General features: G+C 51.4%; 1 protein-coding gene across 2 annotated transcripts in view; it reads right to left on the bottom strand.

Moving 5' to 3' along the window:
* SERINC2 (serine incorporator 2) overlaps positions 1 to 25,550 on the bottom strand; it is a 30,553-nt gene extending 5,003 nt beyond the window's left edge. The window contains exons 1-6 of one of the 2 annotated variants that reach the window (XM_074976414.1): positions 25,425 to 25,550; positions 8,749 to 8,910; positions 7,672 to 7,859; positions 6,113 to 6,192; positions 1,093 to 1,230; positions 495 to 664 (exon numbers count right to left, since the gene is read on the bottom strand). In XM_074976414.1, the coding sequence (XP_074832515.1) occupies positions 495 to 664; positions 1,093 to 1,230; positions 6,113 to 6,192; positions 7,672 to 7,859; positions 8,749 to 8,910; positions 25,425 to 25,463 (777 nt within the window). In that variant the 5' untranslated portion in view covers positions 25,464 to 25,550. Of the gene's footprint in view, positions 1 to 494; positions 665 to 1,092; positions 1,231 to 6,112; positions 6,193 to 7,671; positions 7,860 to 8,748; positions 8,911 to 22,033; positions 22,163 to 25,424 lie in introns of those variants that run through there. The other variant, XM_074976413.1, reaches the window with a different exon arrangement.
* Between the last annotated feature and the right edge of the window lie 603 nt (positions 25,551 to 26,153).

Below are 26,153 nucleotides of genomic sequence, written 5' to 3'. Positions count from 1 at the left end.
GCAGGCTCCATTTCCCACAATGCATGCAGGGTTCAGAGCACACCGACTAGCTCCGGCTGCAGACAATGGCTGGCTGGCTCGGCAGGACTGAGGCGCGCTGTGCAGCCAGGGCTCAGTTGTTGGACACAGGGCTCCCCCTACAAGTTCACTCAGGAAGGGGCCGTGTGACACTGGGGAGGACACCATCTCGGATGAGGCGCTTTTGTTACAGAGGCTGGGCTGTACTGAGTACGGCGAGCAGAGGGACTGGGCCTGTAATACCGGGTATCAGCATCAGTAACCCACGGCCATTCCGAACCAGGCCCCGGTGCATCTAAGCTCAGCTGACACCCCAGGGCACGTGTCCTTGAGCGGGTGGAAATGGTCAGACCGTGAGGAGTGTTGTCCACACCCCAGAGTGAAGGTCAGTCCCCGCTCAGGCACTAGGGGGCGCGAGAGCTGCAGGGAGGTGAAGCAGCACCCAGCTCTCCAGCCGACACCCGGCTCCCCCTCACCTGGACTTTGGGCAGGATGGACACGACTGAAGCAACAATGCAGAAGATCAGGTTGAGGCTGATCAGCACTTTGTTCACCGTGCAGCTGTCAGGCTTGGTATAGTAGATGTAGAGCAGCACCACGGCCGCAATGGAACCCGCATAGAAGATGAAAGTGAAGATGACGAGGGCTGGGAAGGAGAGAGCATGGAACTGGGTGTGATGCTCGGCAGAGGCCTCCATGGCATGGGGCAGAACCTGGCTGGGCTCAGAGACCAGCCTGGAGTGAAACGTCACATGCCTTATGGAAGTTCTGACCTGCTTTTAGCACCTGCTACCTGGACAGCTCTAGAACCCAGAGAGGTTAGTCTGGTTACACAGCCTGTGTGCCGCCACTTTGGCTGCCTTCTTGCATAGTCCCACAACTGCAAGAGAGAAAAACCCTTCGGGCAAGGAAATGTGATCCTTAAACCGCCCACCAGGCAGGAGCAGGGTCTCACACAACTTGGCCAACTGACTGGATTAGAATGCTAAAGGGCCCAATCAATTTATCTTCCCCATTTCAAGAAGAGGTAGGAACCTCCTCAGGTGGCTCAACTCAGATACACTCCATACAGACCTGAGTACCAGCCCTTGGCATTGCCGTCGCTGGCATTACGAAGCCACACCTGACTCCACGAGTGGGCTAAGTCAATGAGAAGGATGAGCTGGATGAGGATGAAGAGGAAGGATCCCACCACACCAAAGTAGAACCACACTGCATAGGAGAAAGAGAAGACGGTGTTAACGCTGGGGATTCCAATTTCTCAGTAACACCAACCAGTTTCAATGAGGCTTCTTCCCGGCTGCTCTGCCCAAGCACTGAGCTGCTCTGGGGACGCCACCTCAGGCACGTCAGGGATGCTCCTGTCTGAGCAAGCCTGCTGTGGTGCAGCCTACCAAGAAGCTCTGCACTGAGATCAGCTCCAAGGAGAGTGGGGTGGCTGCTGTCCATCCTCTGGGATACCCAAGACATTCCCACTGCAAGAAGTGGGGCTTAACATTTCCTCAGAAGTCTTTATGCCAGTTTCTGGTCTCCCTCAGCCCCCAGCCCCACTGCTGGCTCATACTGGGTCCTTATCTAAACCGCACAAGAGGTAGCTAGACTTACAACAGCAGTAATGACACAACAGCTTGGCTCATAGCTCCAGACAGGAGCTGAGCGAACCAGAGTCAACAGCAGAATTCCCATGTCATCGCTGCTCTTTTAACCAGCATTAGCTGCCCTGAGTCAAGGGCAGCACTTCTCTGAAGCATAGATAACACCACTGCAGTTTTTAGTCCTTACCAGCTGATTGCAGGTCACAAACACATGTAGCAAGGGTAGCTTGGCATTCCCCAAACACCTGTGGGTTAACAAGGGCTCAGCTTATAGCATTACCTCTTATCTGTGCTGCATGAGAGCCTCAGAGCACCAGTCATGGAGCACAGCGAGGCCCTGCGAGGCACTGTGCAAATAGGAAAAAAGTCCCTTCCCCAAGGGCTTGGTCCCTGGAACAAGCTTTCCCGGAGCGCTGAGGCGAGCACGTCCCATGGTGGGAAAGGTCTGCCTTAGCAGTAGCAATAAGCCCGAAGCCCTGGGCCCAGCAGGTAGGTGCGGCAGGGTGTGGAAGGGTCGGGCGAGCATGGGATCAATGTGGGAGAGCCACAGGGCCGGGGAGAGCCTCAGACTGCTGTTCTGAGGCCAGGAGCATTAGCCTGAATTTGTGACTCCATTAGCCTGTGACCTGAACCCACCCACCAAAAGGAGAGGCCACAAAGCACCTGGTGTCTCTAGGTAAAGAGCAGCCTGACTGCCCTGCCCTCTCCCTGCTTCTCCGTTGGACTTTTACCGCTCTCCCAGAAAAGCCTCCACCTAGTGCTCCAGGTGCCCCCTTCGGCAGCCCCTTCAAAGGGCACACCGCACTAGACAGACCAGTCCGCCACGTCCCAGGTCACAGAGCCCAGTGACAGCGTCACAGCACCAATGAATTAACCTTGTCTGAGAGCCCATTAGAGCAGCCAGCCCTCCCGCCTGCACCGCAAAGCCAGGCCAGTACGGGAAAGAGCCTTCCCCAAGCTCCTTCATTGCACGTAATGGAATCTCCCCCTCCTGCTGCAGCTTCTCAGGCTCCCTGCACTGGTTTGTCACTCCTGTCCCAGTTCTCTCTTCAGCTGGATGTCCCTTTCTCTCACAGCCTCTCCTGCATCCAGCATCAGCACTAGCCGCCTGAAGGGACGAGATCCAGAGACACACATCTCCCCCTCACCTGCAGACTTATCTTCTCCTGTCTCTCTGCTGCCAGCGTGCCCAAGCGGTCAGGCCCAGGGCATCGACCCTGTGACGTCGCTGGCGGCTCCCGCAGGCTGGGGCTATGCTCAACGAGAGTTAGATTCGTTCCTTCCCAAATGGGAATTTGGCTTTGGCAGAGGAACACTCTTCTCTGCTGGCACTAATGGAAGTTCTGTCCCTGCCCCAGCTAATGGAGTGGTTTGGCTTGACATTTATATCTCACACATCATCGCCTGCTGACTCACAGTGCAAACAACTACATCTAATATCACGGAAACCACATTCACAGTTACTGGATGAGTGAGAATCACTGAGCTGCCTTGAAAGCAAAAGCTGCAGCATGGGCGTGCCTGGGGGAAGGGCACCACAGGCTCTGGGCATGTTCTCCCTGGGCCGTTTCTCACATGGCTCCAAAGTGATCACACACTTTGTGGAGGAGACATGTGCAACCTCACAGAGGCCAAGGGAGCTCCCTGCCCCACCCCACTCACATGCTTTAGAACCGGGGGCGGGCGGGCGGGGAATACGGCCAGTTGGCCAGATAAGGCCACGGCCCAGAGGGAGCCTCAGGCTGCCTCCCTGCCTGCCACGCCCCATGTGCCACTCCAAGGGCCAGCTGCAAGGTCTACGTGCCCTTGGCACACCGTGTGATGGAGGGGAGGGGCTTCATGCACTTCCCGCACCCCTAGCACAATCTTGAAGCTCTCACTGGCAGGAAACGGACCAATGGGAGCTGCCCATGGTGCACTTGCAGTGCAAGTAGCATGGGGAGGGCCCCCACCCTCCTCAAAGGGCTCCTGACATTCGAAGAGCACATGGACACCACAGCCAGCCACTGAGGCGGTGTGAAAGGCAGGGAGCATGCCTGAGGGACCCACTGGGCTGCTGGCTGGAGCTGCCTAAGGTAAAGGCCTCCTGGCCAGACCCTGCATCTGCTGCCCCATCCTCTGCCTCCCGCTAACCCTCTGCCTCCACCTCATTCCTGCCCCAGGTCAGAACCCAACCCCTCTGCACCCAGACTCCCTCCCTGACCCTCCCTCCCAATCCCCTGCACCAGCTCACAACCTCCTCCAAGACCCTGCACTCCTCCTCCAGACCAGAGTCCTCTCCTGCACCCCCACCCTCTGCCCCTATGTCACCCAAACTCCCTCCCAGACCTCACACCCCTTCCTGTGCCTCAGTCCCTGAGCTCCCTTCTGCATCCAACCTCCATCAAAATCATGGAAGAGTGCAGCCCTTGACAACCTACCAAATTCTTGGAGTGCCCCCTGCCCCGCACCCTGGTCTAGCAGCACTCCGTCTAGTCTCACCCATGGCAGCCACCTAGGAAACTGGGCCACACTGCACAGGAAGGCTTCACCTTTCCAGTGGCTAAACAGATGATACAGCATGTTGCAGACAGCAGTGAGGGAGTATTACGAAGAGTTATAAGCACAAGTTGTAAATAGCAACTTCATGTCACTCCCCCCACCCCCAAGCAACCTTCAAACATCAGTTAATGTTTTCTGCCCAGAGCCAGAAGAAGTGCGTGAGTGCCAGAGGCCAGTTGATGTTCAGAAAGTAAACTCAGGACAGAGCTGGGCTCCACTCCCACCCTGAGGGCTTTCTCCATGCTTGCCTGCCCAGCGCTGAAGTATACTGAAAGCTTGTACTGATGAGCTGGATTTGTTAATTTCCCGTGCCACCTGAGCTCCCACCACAGGGGCCCCACAAGCCCTGCTCCCTCTGCAGAGAGGGACGCTGAGAGCTTTGCTCTGACAACAGAAAGTGGCTGTGCTGGAGGTAACATCTTCAGGGGCAGATAACTGTGGCAGCAAAGCAGGAATGTCCCGGCCTGGGTGCCATGGGGATGGCCCAAGAACTCGCAGGGTAAGCACTGTAAAGGGATACACTTTAGCAACAAGCTTACAGTTGCTATGCATCTTGCACCATGTCATGTTTCTTCATCTGGTTAACTCTTCTGGCTTCTCTGTGCAGGAAACTGACCAGAAGTGCTATTCCAGAATCCATTTCCACCCAGGCAGCTACACCAGGATAGTTCTTGTACCCTCTCTTATATTCTGGCTTAACTCCCTCCCCTGTGTAATACAAACAGTGACCAGCTGCTGAGCCAGAGAACACGGCCAGGCTGGATTAAACCAGCAGCCCTAGGTTTGCTTTATATGTTATTTCTTGCTATTCGTTAACTAGCCTAAGACCCACCTGAGCCCCTAGGAAAGGGTCCCTTCCTTTGCATCCTGTCCTGGCTCTGCCAGGCGCACTCCCGACAGCTGCAACTTTTCTCTCCCTGCAATAAGGCATTAACACCACGCTTCTGTAGCTAGTAAGCCCCTCTCGTATATGCACCACTGTCCTCAGCTGGGGGAAATGAGCATTGCTCAAAGGTCTGACAAGTTAGTCAAGCCAGTCCCACGCTCCTGTGTTTGTGACTCTCACCCACGGGTGCCAAGGAGCATGACAACACTCTCACCAGGGGCTTGTGTAGCTTTTCCCTGTGCTGCACGTGGAGCTGAGGTACAATTTGCATGCCTGAGTCACAGACACAGCTTCACTGCAGCGCTGAGACGGCAGCTTCATCTGCACGCAAACCTGCAGTGGGCAGATCTCTGCATGGACATTATTATTGCAGTTTAATCTAAACTGGTTCCTAATCATATTAAACCAAATGAAATAAGCCTGGTTTAAGCCAAAATAAGAATGTGGCACCAGTATCAGTACATCAGGTTAAAGTTAGACCCATAACCTAGAGATATGCTGTGCATCGACGAGCCCAGAGAGGAAGAGAAGAGGACGACTGCAATTTGCCATTTACATTATCTGCCGTGTAGCTACTCTGCCAGTCAATAGACATTTTCCCTTCCCTGCATCAGAGGGCACTCAGCTGCTAAACTCTCAAGTGCTTTATTATTTTGTAGCAAACCAAATTCAGGAGGACGTGTTGGGGGGAAGGATATTCTTTACCTATTTCTACGATATAATTGCCTGGGATACTCCCACCCAAGGAAAACCATCCACTCACTCGGTTGAGAAGACTAGCTCTTTTATCCATCCAACAATGGGCACCCCAGGGTGCCCACCCCAACCCAGGTGTGAAGGTTAAGTGAACCAGCACTGCACCAGGGTCCTGACCTAGCTAACGCTGGGTGCCAGCAGACCACCAAAGGAAGTGGGCTTGGCAGGCCAGGGACCTCTCCTGAGAATGTCCCAATATTGTTCAAGACTTCAAGGACCAGGAGCAGCCTGTAAGCAGACTATATTAAGGTAGAGCCTTGGTTGCATGTACCCTGCAGATAGGTAGCGATGTGTTTATATATGTACATGTGTTTACCTGATGTGAACGATCCATCGGGAATATAGAAAGCGCCCACTGTGATTCCAATCAAAATCAGGAATTTGAAGAACCAAAACCTGGACGGGAAGACAAGAGGCAAGAAAAGCCACCTGAGCCTGCAGAAGGCAAGCCAGCACATGGGGCCCATCTGGGCAGAGTGCTATGCCCACTGACACGCTCTCCTGCTACATGGAGCAGAGCCAGAGAACAGGAGTGCAGTTGGCTCTTGCTATTTATAGCATATGGACTCTGTGGCAGGTGTTGGCAGGATGCCCTGCTTCCAGCCAAAAATAGGTGTCGCTTCTCTCTGGTCTGGGAAAGAGTTAGCTTTGGTAAAAAAGAAAAAGCTGCTTTTGTAAATAAGTGCTCTGGGATTGGCTTGGAAAACAGAACATGTATATGTGGCAGCCAATCAGAATACAACTATTAAATAAGGACAGACAGAAGAACTGTCCCTTTCTTGCACCAACATCCACCAGGAAAAATAATTAAAGTGACAGCCAGCATTTTATGCAGTCAGAGAACAGTGACTCCCGGTTCAGAATTGAGTACACTACAACATTTATCTAGCAACAAGCAGCTATTACCCTGCAATAATACTGGCTTCAGCCATGGGAGCTTCGGGTAGCACAGGGCCAACATTTGAAATGTTTTGTTTATTTACAGAGCTGTTACATACCTGCCATGACTAGATTTACCTCCGCAACAGTTCTGTAAACTAAACAGCGGAGGACAGGGATAGAGCATGAGAAAAAAAAAATAGCAAAACCAGAGTGCTGTCCAGTTATTAGACTCAAGAGCTTTCCTTACAAAGAGTAAATCAAGCAGGTTGCCCACCACTGATCTAAAGGGTGATACAAGGAGGAGGGAACAAAAATTATTCACCTTAACCTCTGAGGACAGGATAAGAAGCAACCGGAGAAACTTCCTGTCGGGGCAGCTACACCCTGGAATAAACTGCCTAGGGAGACTGGCTTCTCCATCACTGGAGATTTTTAAGAGCGGGTTAGTTGGTGTCTACACAGCAGTGTTATTTCAAAATGAGCTGTTCCAGAAGAGAGAGTCTGGAGTAGCTTATTTCAAAATAATACTAACACACAAAACACATTTCAAAATAGCACCAGCTAATTCGAAATAGAGCGTCTACAAACAGTAGAGTCTATTTTGCAATAGAGCCATTGGACACACTGTGGCTTATTTCGAAATAGGTTCTACTCCCTGACTACACCGCCTCTACTTTGACGTAGGTGGTATTTGTCATGGAATGAGGTTTCCCTATTTTGAAAGAAGCCAACCACCATTTTGAAACAGTGGTTGTGTTGCGTAGACACTAGCAAAGTTATTTCAAACAACAGCTGCTCTCTTGGCTGTATAGACATAGCCTTAGACAAACACCTGCCCAGGATGGTCTAGATGGTGCTTGGTCCTGCCACAAATGCAGGGGCCTCTCGAGGTCCCTTCCAGTTCTATGAGTTTATGATTTACAGATAATTGTGACGGATGTGACACACTTCCCGTTAGCATTACTGAGGTGAAGTTAGCTGCAGTAGCCTCACCCGTTCTGAATTGCAGCTCTTGGGTCCCTGCTGCTTCTCACATAGATCATGATCAAGGCGAAGAGGAAGAAGAAAGCAGCCATTGCAAAGCACATGCGATACACAGACTTATGACCCAGGAAGAACTTGCAGTTGACATGACCTTGGATGCCGACACTTGAACTGCCTCCTTCACAGAAGCCAGGAAGCTGTTACAAGGAAAGACCAGGAGAAAACATTTCTATGAGCATCTCAGAACTTTAACTTGGAGCAGGGCCTAGACACTTTACCATCGCGCTAGACACTCTGCTTACACAGAGGACTTGTCTACACATGGAAATTAATCCCGAGTAAAGTAAGGCATCAGTCTGAAGCAGATTAATGATTCAATCCACAAGACAGGGACAGCTCTGTCCTGGGGGTACCATCCCCCACCAATGAGCCTCAGCCTTAATATGGAGTGACCTCTTCAGCAAAGCGGGGAGTAAAGATGCACATTTCTACAGACAGGGCGATCAACCCCTGGAACACCTTCCCAGGAGATGTGGTGGATCTTCCAGCACTGGAGATCTTTCAGCAAAGATGGACTGTGGCCCTGAAATGCAGCTGCTCATTTAACCACACGCTACTGGGCTCCACACAGGAATTTCTAGGTGACATTCCAAGAGCTGCGTAACACAGGTCAAACTAGCCGAACATAATTTAGACTTAAGCTATTAAATTCAGCGTTTGGGACCCATTAGTCACCCAGCCAGTTACAATGCAAGGATGGGACTCAGGCAGCACAGCCCAATGGGCCGCGAGTTGGGAGAACTGGACAGCAGGTCACTTTGTTGCACCCTGCCTCGGTTTTTCCAACAGAAAGAAGAGTTGTTAACACGCTCTCTTCATGAAGCATGCTAGGGTGTCTGAGCAGCAGGAAGGGAGAACCACTTTCCCATTCTTCAGCACATCAGAGGGCTTCGACATTTCAACCTGCTTTCACCCGACGTGTTTTCTGACACCTGCCCCCCAGCCTCAGTTCGCTCTGTGTTTCTGCCTTTGCCCACAGGTCCCATGTCAGAGGGCGCCTGGGCAGGACGCTGGAAACCTGCTTACCTTGTACAGCTGCTCTTCCACACCGGGCAGAATCATGATAATGGACACAAGCGTGCCCAGGAACAGGAAGAAGGTGAAGATGAGGCGGGAGATGGTGGAGTTCCTTGTCGAGGGGCAACAGGCACACAGGAGGCAGGGAGCTGAGCCGCACAGACAGGATGCCTGGGAGCGGAACAGTCAGACTGAGTAAACAGCACAGAACCAGAGATGGGACCGGGTGCTGCAGCCATTTCACTTCATAGCAAAGGAACAGAACCTGGACTCCCCACTCCCCATCCCCATGAATACATAGCCCCTCTCTGCCCCACAAACCCAGCTGTGAGGGGCCCTCGTCCAAAGGGGCAGGTATGGCTCTGAGCCACCCGGGGATGACACGGTTTGGCTGACAAGCTGTGGAAGGACAGAGCCCAGGGTACCATAATGCTCACCCTGTCTGACCTGCATACCACAGGCCAGAGGCGCTCCCTGAATTAAGTCTGGTACGAACCAGACAAACACGCACTCTGGATTTCCAGGCTGCCAGCTATGGGGAATCCAGCCCTGGGGCCAGCCTCAAAAGACACAGCCGTGTAGAACAGCCACACATTTGCAGTACCACCTGCCTCTTCCTATCCCTGTCCTGTGGCTCTGCTTCCTCCAGAGAGGATGCAATTAACTTAAAAGTGCAAATGCAGGCTGAGCAGGGAACCTGTGAAAGAGCCAGGTGAGTGGTAATGAATCTACTTAACAGGCATTTGCCAACCCCAGGTACATGCTGTCAGTCTCTGAATTTGCTGTGCTAGTCGACAGGAGCTTAGTTTAAAATTTGCTTTTAAAAATATTTCATTAGTGTGTTGCTGAAGATTATAAAATCGTATCTCTAAAAAATCATCATCCCTACTCCCCTCATCCCAGCTACCAAGTTTAATAATTCTGCTAAACCCCAAGGAAGGCACTGGGTGTTCCATTGGTTAATTACTAGCACTAATGAACCTTCACGCCTTATTTTGTGTCTGGGTGTGTGGGCTGCACCTTGCAGCTCTTGTTACACGCCTGCTAACCTGAAAAACCTGTTATCAAATATCTGTTCCCTGTGTAGGTACTTGCAGGGAGTGATCAAATCACCAGGAACTCTCTCTTTGTTGAGCCAAACTGATTGAGAACCTTAAGTCTAACACCTAAGGCAGGTTTTCTAACCCTTTCGTCACTCATGTGCCTTTTCTCTGACCCCCTCCGATCCACCATCAGCCTTCCTGAATTGCGGGCCCCAGAGCTGGACTTGGGATCCCAGCAGTACCAATACAGAGATAACACCACCTCTCTGCTCTAGCCTGGGCACAAATCCAAAGAACACGTTAGCCTGCTGGGCCACAGCATCACCCTGGAAGATCACATTCAGCTGATCCTGCACCCACTCTCAGAGGAACCACTCCCAATCACACAGCACATCTGTGGCACAGCCAGGAAGAGACCCCACAACTCCAGGGTCCCAGCCAACAGCTTAACCCCCAGCTCCCCCTTTGGCACACGAGAGACTATGGACCTGACACTGTTAGAGAAACTCCATAGCAATTGATGGACGCAAACAGAACGAGGTCAAAGTCTGGTCCCAAGTGCCTGAGGTCAAAGGGATTCCTGCCCCAGCTCTCCCCCACGTGGGCCATGCACGGCTACGTCTGAATGCCGGATCAAGAGGCTGCCTGCACAGGACTCCGGGGCAGGCAGGCAGGCTGTGTATCAGCTCCCACCCAGGCCCCAGCTAGGAACTGCCGGCCTCCTGGCTGCACCAGATCGAGGTGCCATATGTTAGTTCTGGGCAAAGCGGGTACGAGTCTTAGAACAATGTGTGTAGTAAACAGATCCGCAGCCTGCGCCCCAGCTTTTAAAGGGCTGCACCTCCCCTTACCACAGGGGCCAGATGTGGGGCAGCAGCTCTGTGGTGGCAGGGAGGACACGGAGAGAGCACAGGGAGCCTAGTCTGGGGCCTCAGTGGGGAGTGGGGCTGGGGCTGCAGCCAGGACCATGGCTGGGGCTGGGAATGGTGCCTCAGCTTACTCCTTGGTGCAACTCCATGCCTGGCCTCACGCCAGCCTCACCCCAGCCCAGGCCAGGGACAGAGCTGTAGCCAGGGGCCAAGGTTGAGGCTGGCATAGCGCCAGGAACAGAGCCGAGCCAAGGTCTGGACGGAGCCAGGATTCAGGAAAATGGCTGGGAGCAGGAAAACCAGCATAGAGCTGGGGGCAGAAGCAGCCAAGTCCCTCCCCTGCTCCTCCCCACACCCTGTCAGAGCTGACCCAGGCCCAGCCATGCCCCTACCCCACAGAATTTCCTCTATCCACCCCCCAGTCTGGGGACCTCAGGTGTAGACTCTCTGAAACGCATGTCAGACGCTGCCTTCTCACAGCCATAGTCCAGGCCCCAAGAAAATACGCACATTTTGAAGTGTGTGCCCTGAACTGGTGACCTCAGGCCTGGGAAGCCCAACCCCGCCCCTTTGGGAGGGCTGTCCATACCAAATGGGCCATAACAAATCTTAAAGGCCCTCAGGTTGCCAGGAAACGCTAGTGCAAGGAGGTTCCTCCTGCGGGCTTGGAAACTCACTGAAGAAAATCGAACAAAGCCTCCTGGATCTGCCCTGAAAGACAGATCACAACTCTGTCCCTCTTAGGATATAGAGCAAGAGCAAACAACATGCAGTCTGGGGACTGCATCCAGCCCGATGTGGTCCTCTGGGCCACCAACATCCCACACCCCAGTAGGACCCTCGGGCGGGCTCCCTGCCTGCTACATGCCATTGTCAGCACCCAGTTGCTGGGGCCAGCCTGTTTGTCTCTGTGTGGCATGCACCCCTGGGCAGAGTGGAGGGTACCTCTGCATGATGTCGCTGCCCCCAGCACAATCTTCACAGCTCCCATTGGCTGGAAGTTGGCCAATAGGAGTTGCTTTGGCCATGCTCATGGGTGCAGACAGCTCAAGGAGCCTCCCTTGCCCCATGGTGTGCGGCACAGAAATGTATAAGGTGGCCCCAACAGTAGCCACTTTGAGCAGCATGTGGAGGTGGTGCTGGCAGGGAGCCTGCCTGAGGATGCTGCTGGGCTGCTGGCCAGGAGTAACCTAGGGAAAGCACTTCCTGACATCTGGTACCCCACTCTCTGCCACCTCCCTGGGACCGGTCACAGCCCGAGCCTGCACCCACCCCACTTCAGGTCACAGTCCAAACCCTGCACCACCTCCTGTACCCATGTCCCAGGTCACACCCTCCTTCACCCAAACTGCATTGCAGATTCCACACCCCTCTTACACCTGAGCATCCACACCAATTCCTATCCTGAGCTTCACCCAGCCTCTTTCCTAGGCTCTGCACCTCCTCCATTAGTATCACTAAAGAGTGCAGCCCTTGACCATTTACCATCTTTCTGGACTGCCAGCACCATCAAAAATTGTTGCCTACCCCGATTGAGATGGTAACTCCTTTGTGCATCTGTGTTTGCTTGCATTAACCTGCACATAACTCTCATTCCTTTGCCTTGTTCATGACAGGGTTTGTTCCAAGTGTTGCCTTTGGTGTAAGACCCAGGGAACCTACTGATCAGGGGTAAGTGACCATCCTCTAGACTACGTGCCAGCCTCCAGACATGAGCGGCACTCTTTCCCGCTCAGAGGGCTGGAGGTGGAAGTACTGCCGTGTTCACGCTAAAACAACCAAAGAGGCCTCCCAGACAAGAGCATGTGCTGTGATAAACTGTGTAAAGCAAAAAGAGCTTCTGAGGCTAGGTCATGGGGGGAATGACACAGGAATTGAAAGTTGATTTAAACATACAGGTTGAACCTCTCTAATACGGAACTCTCTCATCCAGCAAACTCCATAATCCTGCATGACTTGAGTTAGCTGGAAAACCACTTATCATGGGTGTTGTTCCAAATCATAGGTAGTTAGCATGAGCGAGTGGTGTAAAGATTAGCATGAGTGAAATTAACAGTAAGTTGGCTGAAGAGAGTCCCTGAGCCAGTGCCCCCAGTGAATGACGGACTTGTTTACCACTTTCAGAACAAAATTGTGTGTGCTGAGAAAAAAAAAAAAAAAAGAGCAGAATCACACAAAGGAGGCCAGTTCCCATACAAAAAGTTAACAAGGAAGAAACAAACACCTAGGACACTCTGCTGTTCATCGCTGGTGGCTGAAGCAAGCAGAACTGGGGTTCTGTAAGCAGGATGTTCCAAAATTCGTCCTGGACAAGTACCCCCTCAGATGGAGGGATATGACCAATGAACTCAGCAGCACCCCCACCTGGACTGAGGGGTACGACCAATGAACTGAACATCACTCGCTCTAGATTGCCTCCTACCAAGGAGAAAATATTATACCAATTTGCCAGACAAGTAAGAGTCCATCATTTCAGCATAATGGGGTGCGATGCACGTCGGACTCCTGCCTCAGTCAACTACACCTACATTACCTGTGGTCTGGCCAGCCCCAGAGGATGGGTGGGTGGGTGTGTGAATGTGTTTGTAAGAATATATGTACTTAATTTGTTTAAGAATTAGGCTGTTAAACTGGGATAAAAATTAGACCATTAACCATTCAAGCTACATATTACTTTTGATTTGCTTTCTAATTATTAACTACTCAATTTAAACATGGTATTTAAACTGTTACCACAGTTGCATGCAATACAGTAGTTTTTACTGTGAAAATCAGTCAGTCATTCTCTGAGCTCTTATAGTTCTTACGGGACTGCTGCCAGCCTGATCAATTGTGCAGTTGCACCATATTGTAACAGTGTCACCATGTGCCCATGGCCTCAAAGTTTGTTTCCAGACACCACTCCTGGCTCTCAGTGTTCTGTTACTTAGAGGTAATTTACCCCTAAATGTCTTCTAAGAGCCCAGTGAGCAGAGGAAGTGTTGGTAACGTGCTAGAAAATATTGACTTCCTGTCATTCGGCAAACTCTCTCATCCAGCACTGGTTAGGTTCTGAGGGTGCCGAACAAGAGAGGTATGACCTGTACTGCATTTGGGGTGGAGAGCAAACGTAAAACGAACGCTTCGCACAGCAGAGAAAGTTCTCCTCTTTGCAGCAGTGCACACTTCCAGGCTTACCTCGGCTGCGCTCAGTTTCCCAACCTTTCTTTTCACGGCCAAGATTTACCTGCCTAGTTTTAAACTTGTGATTATGCAGAAGAGGCTTTTCTGATATTAAGCAACATCAAGAGGTTCTCCCTATTGGTGCCTGAAACTGGTCCCAGTGGTGTTCAAAAGTTAGCCCGTTACAGACAGAAGTACCTCAAGGAGCTGAGGGTGAATTACACATTCTTAGGAAACAGCGGTCAGCACCTTACCAAACAGGCAGCATAAGCCTGCACACACACAAGAGCTGAAGCTGCCTGCTCACCCATACTCCAATTTTCTGATTTCCTGGTTTTTTGAGTGCTCCATTGTGCAACTTTGTGCTCTCTGAATGTGGCTAATTCATACGGAGCTTTACAAATTTTGTGTTTAAAGCAGGAAAAGAGTCAAGAGGATTTTAGCAAAAAGCAAAACAAAAGAAACAAAGGCATTAGGGTCTGCTCTCTCTGAATTCCTAGGTACCATTAAATTACCCCATCTGGAAGGAAGCTAACACAAGCAGTGCAATAGGACAGTGTATCCATGACAAACAACTATAGTTAGTTACAATAGAGGAGAAAGAAAACCTGTTAGTTAACTGACACGCACAAAACCACTGGGAGGAGTGAGGGAACTAAAACATACCCTTGTTTTAGGGCATAATAAAGACCTGAACATCAAGACAAGTGTAAAGAAAGAAAAGTCACTGCTGTAATTCTTAAGTTAAGGAAGTTTAAGATTGTCAAGTTTTGTCCAGCTCAGAGACCAAAACACAGCAATGTACACAAACTAAACTAAATCTTTACCGTGTACGTTTTACACACGATTTTCCCAATGCTCATAACTGTGTCAAACCAAAACCACTTTTTCCCAAATTGATGCATGCTCAGCATAATACTTATCGATGGTTCTCACACAGCACTTGTCATCCACAGAGCTCAAAAACGTTAGGTCCTGTTGTATCCATTTTACATATTGGGAAATCGAAACAGTGATTTGCCCAAGTGGGATAATCAGAAACACACCCAGGTCACTGGACCACGCTACTTCCTGCTTTTCTCAGGCCGAATTTTGGTATCAAAATTTCACCCAGTTTTGCTATATTTTAATTTGGTAAGAAAAATGCAGTTTAAGGACAGTAACAAATATAATTTCCTCAAATGCTGCTTCAAACTTGGCTATAGTTATTCTCCTTTGGTCAGAGATTAGACATGGAAAATTTCAGTCTTAAAACGTCTTGTTTTGGAGAATCATGAAAACAGAAGCTAAAAGAGAAACTCTGTACCACCCTTCCACATAGTAGCCACTACCTGCTCCTGCTGTGTGATATGGGCACTGTAAAACCATACTCTGGGACAGCGTGACACACCCAAGTGATGTTACATCCACAGTCGATAAAACATCAGGAAATCAATGTCTTAAAGACTAACAATTTTATCAAAACCTGATCACCTAACAAATAAAATTGTTAGTCTTTAAGGTGCTACAGGACTGCTTGGTTTTTGTGAAGCTACAGCCCAACACATGTACCCCGCTGAGGGAATCAGTACAGTCATCCCTTGCTATACGAGCACAATTGGTTCCCAACTTTCTGCTCATAGGCAGAGACTCATAAGAGGGACACTAAATTCCTGTTAAATTACACATAAAAGTGTCTGCTTAGTCCCTAGGGCTCCTAACTCGGGGAAGGAGCAGCAGCAGGCGGTGCTGCTTTTGAAAGGTAAGTCAACCTTAGGTTGTGGGGGGGTAGTCTGGGGCTGTGAGTGGGGGCGGGGTTAAAATCTGGTGGTGGGTTGGGCCTCAGGCTGCCATGGTTTGGGGCCGCAGGGCCAGTGGGGGGAGGGGTCTGGCTGCCACAGTTTGGGGCCAGGGAAATCAGGCTGCAGGTGGTGCAGACGGCAGGGGGTTCAGGCTGCAGGGCCGGCAGGGGGGTCTGGCTGCTGCAATCTGGGGCCACGGGGGGATCAGACTGCGGGGGGGGGGCTCAAGCGGCAGGGGGGTCTGGCTGCCGCAGTTTGGGGCCACGAGACCCGCAGGGGTAGGGTCACGCTGCAGCGGGCTGGGGCTGCAGGGCGGGTGTCAAACTATGGGGGTTGGAACTGTGGGAAGTGGGGTAAGGCTCATATTAGCAGGGGGAGTTCAAGGGAGGTATGCGTGTCCCTCGTTTAAGCGAGTACTTGTAAATAAAGTACTCGTTTAAGGAAGAATTCGTATATAACTGACACACAACATAACTGCTACTGGTATCACCCTCTCCTCACCTCCCTGCACAGAAGACCACACCACGTAATATTGCTAAAGCAGGGCCTGGAGCAGTAACACAAAGCAAATAACCCTGCTATGACCCACGAGCAGGCGACAGCTGGACCATACCTCAGTAAGGACAATGTTAAAGTGACCTGAAATGGAAAGATTAGGACTTGGGTCATTTTATTAAAGAAGTGGTGTAAAAAGCAGCTAATGTTTCACTTTCTGGTATTTGTGCTGTAATAATGCTACAGATCCCTCAACCATCTCCGGAGTCGGGCAGGAAAACCTAGATATCATCTGAGTTTCTAACATAACAACCAAGCAGAACAGCCCTCCACACACAAAAAAGAGAAACAAAAATACTCTGACTTTTTTTTCTGCCTAAGTAAAAATGGAATAAACCCACTTCTGCCCCACTTCACAGGTTACCAGAATGAAGAAATATGCAACCTTCAGATCAGAGACTCATCTAATATTGCCAGAGAGCTTACAACTTTTGACAACAGTCTACCTGCTCACTGAGAATTTACTTATGAGATGCACAAAGGCCTCAGTTCTCACAAGTAAATGGATTTTGTGCGCCAGAAATAATACCCGTCGATGGGGCCGTTTTCCAGAGGGCCAGCACACAGCACTTTTTGAAAAGGAGATCTCCTTGCGGTATTGAGGTGGACACCCATGAGTGTTAGTCAGTTTGGAATATGTAGGCCAGAGTTTCTCTAAGTCCACAATATTTTTGATTTGATCCCTAAGCCAGTCAATGAGATGGGGCTTATGTTAGCTATGCCTGGAAATGACAGCATCACTACACCGAACACATAACAGATGTTCAGTTGCTGGGGCCATCTAAGTGATTGTTCCTCCCTTAGTGGAGTACTTTGCATTTGTCCTTAATTAAACTTCTTCCTCTTTACCTCAGTCCATTTCTCCAGGTTGTCCAGGTCATTTTGAATTCTGACCTGTTGTCCAAAGCAGTTGCAACCTCCCCCAGCCTGTTATCATCTGCTAACTTAATAAGCGCACTCTCTATGCCAGTATCTAAATCGTTGATGCAGATATTGAACAAAACCAGTCCCAAAAGACACCCCTGCAGAACCCCACTTGTTAACGCCCTTCCAGCATGACCGCGAGCCTTTAACAACTACTCTCTGAGAACGGTTATCCAGCCAGGCATCTTTAATTTATCTTTAAGCACAGGTACTTCTGTTCATTTCAAATCTATGTTTAATTTTTTGTTTTCTTTTCAAAGTGTAGAGCCTAAAAAACAGAGATCGTCAATATATTTAATTTGGTGTTCTTTTTATTAACATTCTCCGCCTTTATGGCAGGTCGAACTCCCCCTCCCCCTCAACTGGGGGGCACCATGGCTTCTTGTAAGCTGAGCACTTGGGCAGCCTCCCAGGAGAGATTCAGGTGCCACCCAGCTGATTACCAGAGCACCCACAGCGGGCAGCCTGGGTTTCTATTGGTGGTGCACATTCCCACATGCTTTGGTGCACATTATAAAATTTAATCTGTCCATGGATGCAAAAAGTTAGAGGGACCGTCGGCTGGACTGGCTGCTTCCGCTGGTGAGCCCCAAGCCTCGGGGGCTGGATCAAGATAAGCTGCTGGATGGATTGGGCCTGTGGGCTCTGCCTGACAACAGGAAGGAAGCAGCTTTGCATGCTGCATGGGAAGGGCTCCCTTAGGCCAGCAATCAAGGTCAATGGGCATGATGGGGGGAGTGATGCACCAGGCAAGCATCACTGTCCCCTGCCCCCTCCTGCCCAAAGCCTATTCCTCCCTCCCTCCAAGATCCCCCAGCCTGCTCCTGCACCCTCACAGCAGCCTGCTCCCTGACAATCCCCTCCTGCACCCTGAACCCCTCACATTTGGCCCCACCCTAGAGCCTGGGGAGTTCACAAAAAGCCACTAGCCCCTGGCCCCGAGGAGTTAACCCATCCCAGGGGGTTAGCCCTAAGCCTCTGCACCTCCTCCTACCCCCAAAGGGGCAGGAGTTTGAGGGGAGCATCTTTTTTCCCTCATTTCAGGACATATCTGTAAGTTCTATCTTCCCCTTTCCGCTTGAGCCACGTCTACACAAGTGAGATCTTCCAGAAAATCCAGCCCTCTTACGAACGAGGCTGTGGAGCATCCAGGCACCAAACGTCCTCTTCCAAGAGGAAATTGAAAGTTCAGGGAGAGCGCCCCCTTCCACAAGAGCAGTCCTCCATGGCGCTAGCCAGCTGGGGTGCAGAGATGCCCTGGCCAGTGGCAGCGGAGCTCTATGCTCTCTGCATCCAGCCATGTTTAAAGCCGCAGGAACCCAGAAGCCCCGTGGCAGGAAGCTGAGAGTGTGGTGGCAGCCAGCCCCCACAGAAACCCCAGGCCCCTGCTCAGAGCCCTCATAGGGCTTGCAGGAGGCCCAGCCAGCCCCCAGCAGGCATCCTCCTGGATGGAGCCAAAGCTCCAGGTCCTCTTCAGCCTGTGGCAGGATGAGGAGGTCCTGCAGGACATGGGTGGGAAGCACTAAAATGTGGCCACCTCTTCTGCCCTAGCCACTGGCCTGGCTGCCCAGGGACACACTGCCCACACTCAGGAGCAGTTCCAGAGCAAAGTCAAGGAGCTTTGGCATTGCTATGCCTGGGTCTGGGATGCAGCCGGCCATTCAGGAGCAGGCCCTGCCACCTGCCCCTTTTATCAGAAGCCCCAGAGCCTCTTAGGGTCTCAGGACACCTTGCCACCACCCACTGTCCTGGACACTGAGGCTGACAAACCACACCCTGAGGCCAAGGGCGAGGTGGTGGAAGAGATGGGACCCCAAGGCCACACTGCCCTGATGGATCTGGAGCTGCCCACTGACTGGTCCAGTGATGAGTGGGACCTGGTCATAGACTTTCCTCTCAGTTGTCGAGCCAGGCCGTGGCCACTCAGGCATGACCAGCCATCAGTGAGGGGCCATCCGGTAAGTACTCCGTGGGGTGCACACACCGGGCCATGGGGCAGGGGCCTACCCCTACCACAGCTGCCAGCGGGCAACCCACATGCCCAGCGGCCCTCGCCCAGACACACTGGCCGCATCCAGGTGTCCTAGTGTCTGAGGGTGGGAGTGAGCCAGTTGGTCATTCGAAAGTTCTGGAGCCAGCTGGCATCAACCCACTCCATCACGAGCCAGTCCCACCGGTCTGAGGTCTTGGGGTGGCTCCAGAGACACTGGGGCACCTGGGGTGGGCACCGCAGGGTACCGGAGAAGGGAGTTCCATGGCCCCAGCAGGGGCTCACCCACCAGAGGAAGTGGAGAGTGGCCATGAACACTGTGGCCAGCAGGCTGAGCACAGCATCCAGGGTGACCAGCTCTAGTTGCTGCTGCAGATCTATCACGCGGTGTGCTAGCCAGCTGGTCCCTGCACCAGCTCTGCTTTGGGGACCTCAGCAGGCCTTAGCAGCTGCAGGATGGGGGTGTTTGGGAGGGCCTCTTTAAGGCAGTGCCTGGCTGCATCCCCCGGAAGGGCTTGGCAGCCATGCAACCCTGTCCACAGCTCTTCCCGCTCCATTTTTTCAGAAGTGCATCCTGGGCTGCGTGGACGCTCCTGTTGGAAAGGGCGGAGCAGAAGAGCGATCCAGGTTTTGTGGGGAGACGCCCTCTTTCCAAAGATGCTCTTCTGAGGCACATCTTCTGGAAGAGCACCTCAGCATAGGTGTAGCTTTGGAGGCCAGATCAGTGAGGGGTGTGGGGTTTCGTTTTGTTTTTTTGCTTCTCAACTCTGTGCAGTCCCCACACCACCAGCTTTTTTTGTGGGTCGGTGGCCCCCAACTCAAAAAAGGCTCCCCGCCCCCTGTTTTAGCGAACACTTGATACAGACCCTCAGGTTTTTCTCTACAACTGTGGTACAACTGGGTACTTACTCTTCATTTCTGAATGAAAGCTGAGATTCTCATGTGTTTTGGGGTTTCACATGAGTAAGCCAGAGCAAAGTTAATTGCTTTGCTGGGTTGGGGCCATGAACAGTTTGAGTAGGGCCTGGGAAGCAGGATCTTAAATGTACGGCTGGTGACTGATTCCACAGGAAGCATACTGGGAGCAAACACTAAGAAATTAAATACAGCTGTTTTGAGCTCCTCGTTACACTTTCATTACCCTCAAGTCGGGGAATACACCATTTCTGGACAGCTTTACAAGCAACAGAGAGAAACGTACACAGGATTTTCCAAGAGGTAGGTCAGTAGTACATGGCTCAAAGCCTGCCAAGAACTCTTTTTCAGAGATGCCTCAAAGGAGTGCAGAAATGCCACCCTACAGCCGTGACTACATGTGAAGCTCTGACTACAGGGGGAGCACAACTATGTACAAACTTAGCTTTCACGTTCAATGTGCAATATGGTTTTGAAACACGTTACCAGTCTAGTTTTAAAAATCAAGGCACCAGCCTATCTACGGAGAAATGCCCAAAGGGCCTGTGTTCTCCTACAGACCCACCCTACCGAGTGCCGGGGGTCGGTGGTGCTGGTGAAATTAAGTGGGTTTTATACAATGCTAAAGGAGGAGTCAGTTCAGTAAAACCTGTTGCCTCAAGCTAAGGGTCAGTATTTACCGGCTCAGCTCCACAGAGAGCTGCAGCCAAATAAAGTGTTTAAGTGAAACCAGCTACAAAGTTACCCAGCTTTGTGCATCACCTGAGAACAGACTGGGACTTCAAAGGCGTTAGCACCAGGCTGTCCAAAGACTGGTTATTTTAAAACGGAATTTCTACCCAGTTAAGCCTCACCTACACTCAGCTCACTTCCCCTCATGAGCAGGGCAGAAGTGGAGCAGGCACAGCTGAAGACTTATGTCAGCAGCATGCCCACAGAGCCTGCGTGGTGGTGGGGCGACATCTCCAGCTAGAAAGCTATGGGGGAGGAAGGGCGTCACCAGCAGGAACAGGCTGGAATGCTGATGGGCCTCAGCGAGTGACCCTCTCCCAAGGGAAAGGACCAAATCTCACTCGCTTCACACACACAAGCAGCCCAACTGAAATGCAGCACGATCCGATGCCGAGACTTCATCTTCACCACCTCAGCAATCCCACAGGAAAGCCCAGTGGAGACGCAGGTGAGGGCATCTGCAGGCCTGGCACGGCCTCCACTAGGATTTTAGAGTACGCCAGCCAGCGCAGGATAGGCTACCCCTCAGGGGGACACTCGTCAGCGGAAAGACACTGCCTGAACAAGGAGCAGCTAAGAGGCTGTCTGGCTCTCTATCAGCACTGAACTAAGGGCTATGTTACCACCACACACACACAGAGACATTGTCCCTACAGGAAAACTACCCTCACAGCCAGGACTATCCTTTCACTCCCGTTTCCAGCGGATCAGTTTCAAACAAAACAGCTTCTGGGCGGAAAGCTTATGTAGCAGTTTCTTACTCTTGGATCACCCAGAAACCGTGATTTTCAATCAAAAAAGTTGTTCACGGTCCTCTCGCTATAGAATGTGCAATCGCCTCAGCTTGCAGAAGAAAGTTTTAATAAAAGTTTCACAAAGGAAGTTAGTGTGACACATGCCAAACATTACGTTCCTCACACACCAAAGCATGCTCTGCTCTATACACATTTATTTCAGTGACCACTCATGTATTTCCTTTTAAAAACTGCCTGGAAATTAAATTACCCCACTCCCCCCAAAAGTGCCACAGTGCAGCCAAAAATCAACCAGCAAAAAAGCCAGGAAACTCAAGCCATAGTTCTTATACCAAATGTAAAAGTGACCTGCAAAATATTAAGAGTGTGGTTGACACAGGCAGAACATTTAACATCAACAAGAATGTAAACAAGATGAGGTCGCAGTGGTTGAGTTCACCAGAATGCTGCATATCTGAGCAGTGTGTTTAAATTTAAATTCTCTGCCATGACTCTTTGCTGGTTAGTCGTTAAACTTTAGGTGCTCTATAGTGTTGCATTAATAGTTTTTGTAATTAAATATCCTTACTCTCAGTGCAGTACTGATTCTCTGCTGACTCTGTTCCCTTTGGCATCTCACCATCCTTTTCGTAGTTCTCAGAGCAGGTTACTGCATTTTAAGATCCATTTGCTAGACCCAGTGTGGCCATTCTTATGGCCTATCTAGCCCGGCATTCTGTCTTCGGACAATGGCCAGTGACAGCTGCTTCAGAGGGAATGAAGAGAACAGGCAATCATCAGGTGACCCCATCCCCTTTTTATCCATGTCCGGCTTGACAGACGGTAATAACATTCAGAGCAGAGGTCCGCAACCAGTGTTCCCGATAAGCTGAGTGCCTGGGTGGCCACCAAGGAGAGATTCAGATGCTGCCCAGCTGATGTGCAGAGATCCCACAGCCAGCAGCATGTGATTTTAATGGTGGTGCACATTCACACATGCCTTGATGCACATAAAATTTATTTCACACATGAATGGGAAATATTAGCAGGAACATTGGTTTCAACCCTGCTCATCCTGGCTAATAGCCCTTGATGGACCCGTCTGACAGGAACTTTCCTAGTTCCATTTTCCACGTGCCTGAACTGGGAAAACATTCAGAGAACAAGCTTGGCTGGAACCACTTCACCCGAGCCTGCTGCACTCACTCATTACGCACACCCCTTTCTCCTCCACTACCCTTTGCTAGCGTTCTTCCACTGCTCCCTTGTGTGGCCTCCAGAGTGTGGGGAAATGGCAGAAAGTTTTGCTTCAAGACGACAAAGTGAGCAGTTAATGTAATTCGTCATATAACAATACTGGGCATGGGGGAGGGGTGATCAAATTCTGGTGCATTGTGTAAATGGCCCCAAAACAGGCTCAGAGCTGTGTGCGCAGATACCTCAGTACGTAAGAGGCACATGGATCATTGCCACCTGCAGCACAAATAATCACTCCTGTCACTTGGCAGGAGTAGCCCTCAAAGAACAACAAGAAGGCTGGCAGCTGCTTACATAAATTTCATTATGGCCCAAGCTTTCATGAGTTGCAACAGCCACCCCTGAAACCCGTCAGAGGAACAGACCTTCAGCTGGTGTCAGCTGTCACAGTTCCACTGACATCAATGGAAACAGAACCATTTATACTAGCGGTGGATCTACCTCTGTGACCTCCAGGCTGCCCCCTAGAATGACCCTCTGGCTTTTGGAGGGAGAAAACTAGATTTAGGGTTACAAATGGCCAACACATGTTCTCGACTGTCTGGCACTTCTGGGCACACACAATTTGTGCAGCGAGATTCTGCTTCAAACCTTATTCATTAATCATTATTCAAAATTCACAAACTGTAAGCTCTAAACACCCTAAAGCAACACGCTGTAGGCCACTTGGTGCAACTTCATTTGGAGGATATTGTGAAATCACCTCAGTTCCAGCCAGTATCGACTACCTAATGCTACTCTCAGTCACGTGGCAACAATTACTGGGCACTGCTAGGAGAAGGCCCTGACCACCCTGTTCTGCATTATTTACACTGGCCTCCTCCCAACAGGTAACTGCGTAAGAGGTGTGTATTGAGGAAAACAAATTGATGTTTAAACTCCCGTCTCGGGCGGGTCCCTTTCGTTACATCTTGGGGCTTTCACAAGGAAGGGGTGATTCGTTAAGGGCACACACACCCTTTATTAGCTCAGAGGCCAGAGTGCTCTGTCTCAATCCCAGTCACACATACATTTTGTATTGCGTATGTGTGTTTTCAAGCTCCCATGCATTCCCACACAACCCACGGCACGCCCAACAGACAGGTCTGACAGGGCTAAAGCGTTAGGAATGGGAAGACAAGACACATGACACTGAAAAGTTGGGTCAGATGACAGTGTTGCTAAAGAAAACTCCCAAACACCATTACCAGGGAGGTTGAGTAACCCTTCCCACACACTCAAGTTACACTTGGAACTGCCTGAATGAAAACTATACATTGAGAAAGCCTGGAGAGTAAACAGATACACATTAGTTATTTTAACAATCTAACTAAGATATCCACGGTAGTGGGGTTCTTTCTAGCTGCCTGAGCCATGGGAGGGTGTTTACCTTTTAAGAGTCTCAGAGGGGTAGCCTATAGCTTTATAAACAACCTGCAGTCCTGGAGCATTGTATAACCTAATCAATTGTTTAGTCTTTAAACACCCACTTCTTCAGACTACTGGAGCAGACAGTTAGAATCCAGGGTTTATATAGGTGGGGAAAGAGAGAAGGGAGGAGTTAAAATGGAGTTATCTGCCACTAGCAGAAACATACTTCATTTGCTGGTTCTACTAGTCACAAGCAATCCCTCTTTTCCCATGTTTTCCGCCCCACCGCCCACCCTCAAATATATAAACCCTGAATTCTAATTGTCTACTCCAATAAACTGAAGTGGGTCTTACCCACAAAAGCTCATTACCTAATACATTTGTTAGTCTTTAAGGTGCCATAGGTCTGCTTGTTACCCTGTAAGAGTTCTTTAACTTGTATTCACAGTCGTGCATGTTTACCAATTTTGAGTCTGACCCTGCAAACTCGAGGTTCTGAGAGTCACCCCTCTGGGAGCACTCACTCATTCTTATGGTCACAGGATGGGGTCCTGGCTCCTTACACCCCCAACGTCTCTTAACGTTTGCAATATCGTGTTTGAATGTCAACATATCAGATGGGGAGCCGTGTTAGTCGGGATCTGCAAAAGCAACAAGGGGTCCTGTGGCACCTTACAGACTAACAAATGTATGAGCACAAGCTTTTGTGGGCAAAGACCCACTTCGTCACCTGCATCTGATGCCACGGAAGCTTGTGCTCATATGTTTCTGTTAGTCTATAAGGTGCCACAGGACCCCTTGTTGCTTTAACATATAAAATGTTACTCGGCTTCTATAAGCCACCAGAGCAGACAGACTTCCTTGACAAAGAACTTCCCGAAGTTCGGCCCCCGCAACTGTCACAAAAGCCACATGGCACTACCACAAACTGCTTCTGGTTTTGAAAGCACAAGAAACAAGTTACTCTAACGGGTCCCCTCGCCCTCTCCCGCTTTAAAAGCGAGCGGGGGGATAGGGGCGTGAGCGCAAGCTTGGAGTAACTGCTCACTCGGCCAACAAGGAACCACACAGGGCCACCTCTCTTCTACCAAGGCGCCGCGCGCAGTTCTGGGCTACTCCATGTGCTCCGGCTCGCAACCTTGGGGCGATCAGCGCAAACTCCGCGGCGCAGGACCGCAATACGCTCGCACTGTGCAACGTGCACCACCGCAGCAAGGCGCCAGCCGCGCCACACACCGCCCGAAACCGGTCCCCCCCTCGCCCGGGCCGGGAACCCGCCGGAGCAAACTCGCCCAGGGCGAAGGGCAGCGCCGGGCAGGCGAGCGGGTCCGGCGCAGGTAAGGAGGCTCCCCGGGACGCGCGGCGGCACTCACGCAGCTGAGCAGGGAGCAGACCCCCAGGCAGGCCCCCATGGCGCAGCGAACCCCGCTCCCGCTGCGATCCCGGCGCTCTGCTCGCCCCGGCCGGCACCTGCGCGTCCCAACCGAGCGGGGCGGAGCCGGCAGGGAGCCGCCCCCCGCACTGCCCCAGCGGGAGCCCGGCCCCGCCCCTGGGCAGCGCAGGACCTTGGACTGCGGCCCCCGAGCCTCCCGGCCACGGCCACGGCCACGGCCACGGCCACGTGCTGGCTGAGGGGCCACCCAGACACGGGACAACGTTCATTCTGCACGGGGCGCCCGGGGGGGCAAGGTTGGGGGCAGGGTCTGGCAGGCGCTGCGGGATGAAGAGTCTGGAGCGTGGGAGGGGGCTCCAGGCTGGAGATGGGGGGTCCAGACAGCGGCTGGGCAATCTGGGGTGGGGATGAGGGGTTTGGGGTACCGACTCCCCCAGTCATCTCACCACAAGGGCTCCTGGCCAGGGGAGAGGCACCTCTGGCGGCTGTGGCAGCTCCCCTGGGGCTGGAGTAGGGGCACATGCCGGCGGGCAGGGGAGAACTTGGAGGCAGCTCTGTGCTCCTGCCTGGAATTTATTTGGCTGCTGCGCAGCTTAGCAGGAACTTAGCTGACCTGCCATGCGTGGGGTAAAGCTCTTTAGAGGAGGTGGTGGGCAGAACAGCTGTCTTTCATCCAGGATAACCCTAGGACACATTTGAATTTCTTCAT

The sequence above is a fragment of the Carettochelys insculpta genome, chromosome 24 (genome assembly GCF_033958435.1).
Source record: "Carettochelys insculpta isolate YL-2023 chromosome 24, ASM3395843v1, whole genome shotgun sequence".
NCBI lineage: Eukaryota > Metazoa > Chordata > Testudines > Carettochelyidae > Carettochelys > Carettochelys insculpta.
The sequence above is the reverse complement of the archived record's forward strand: the minus strand, read 5'-3'. Positions and strand labels throughout refer to the sequence as shown.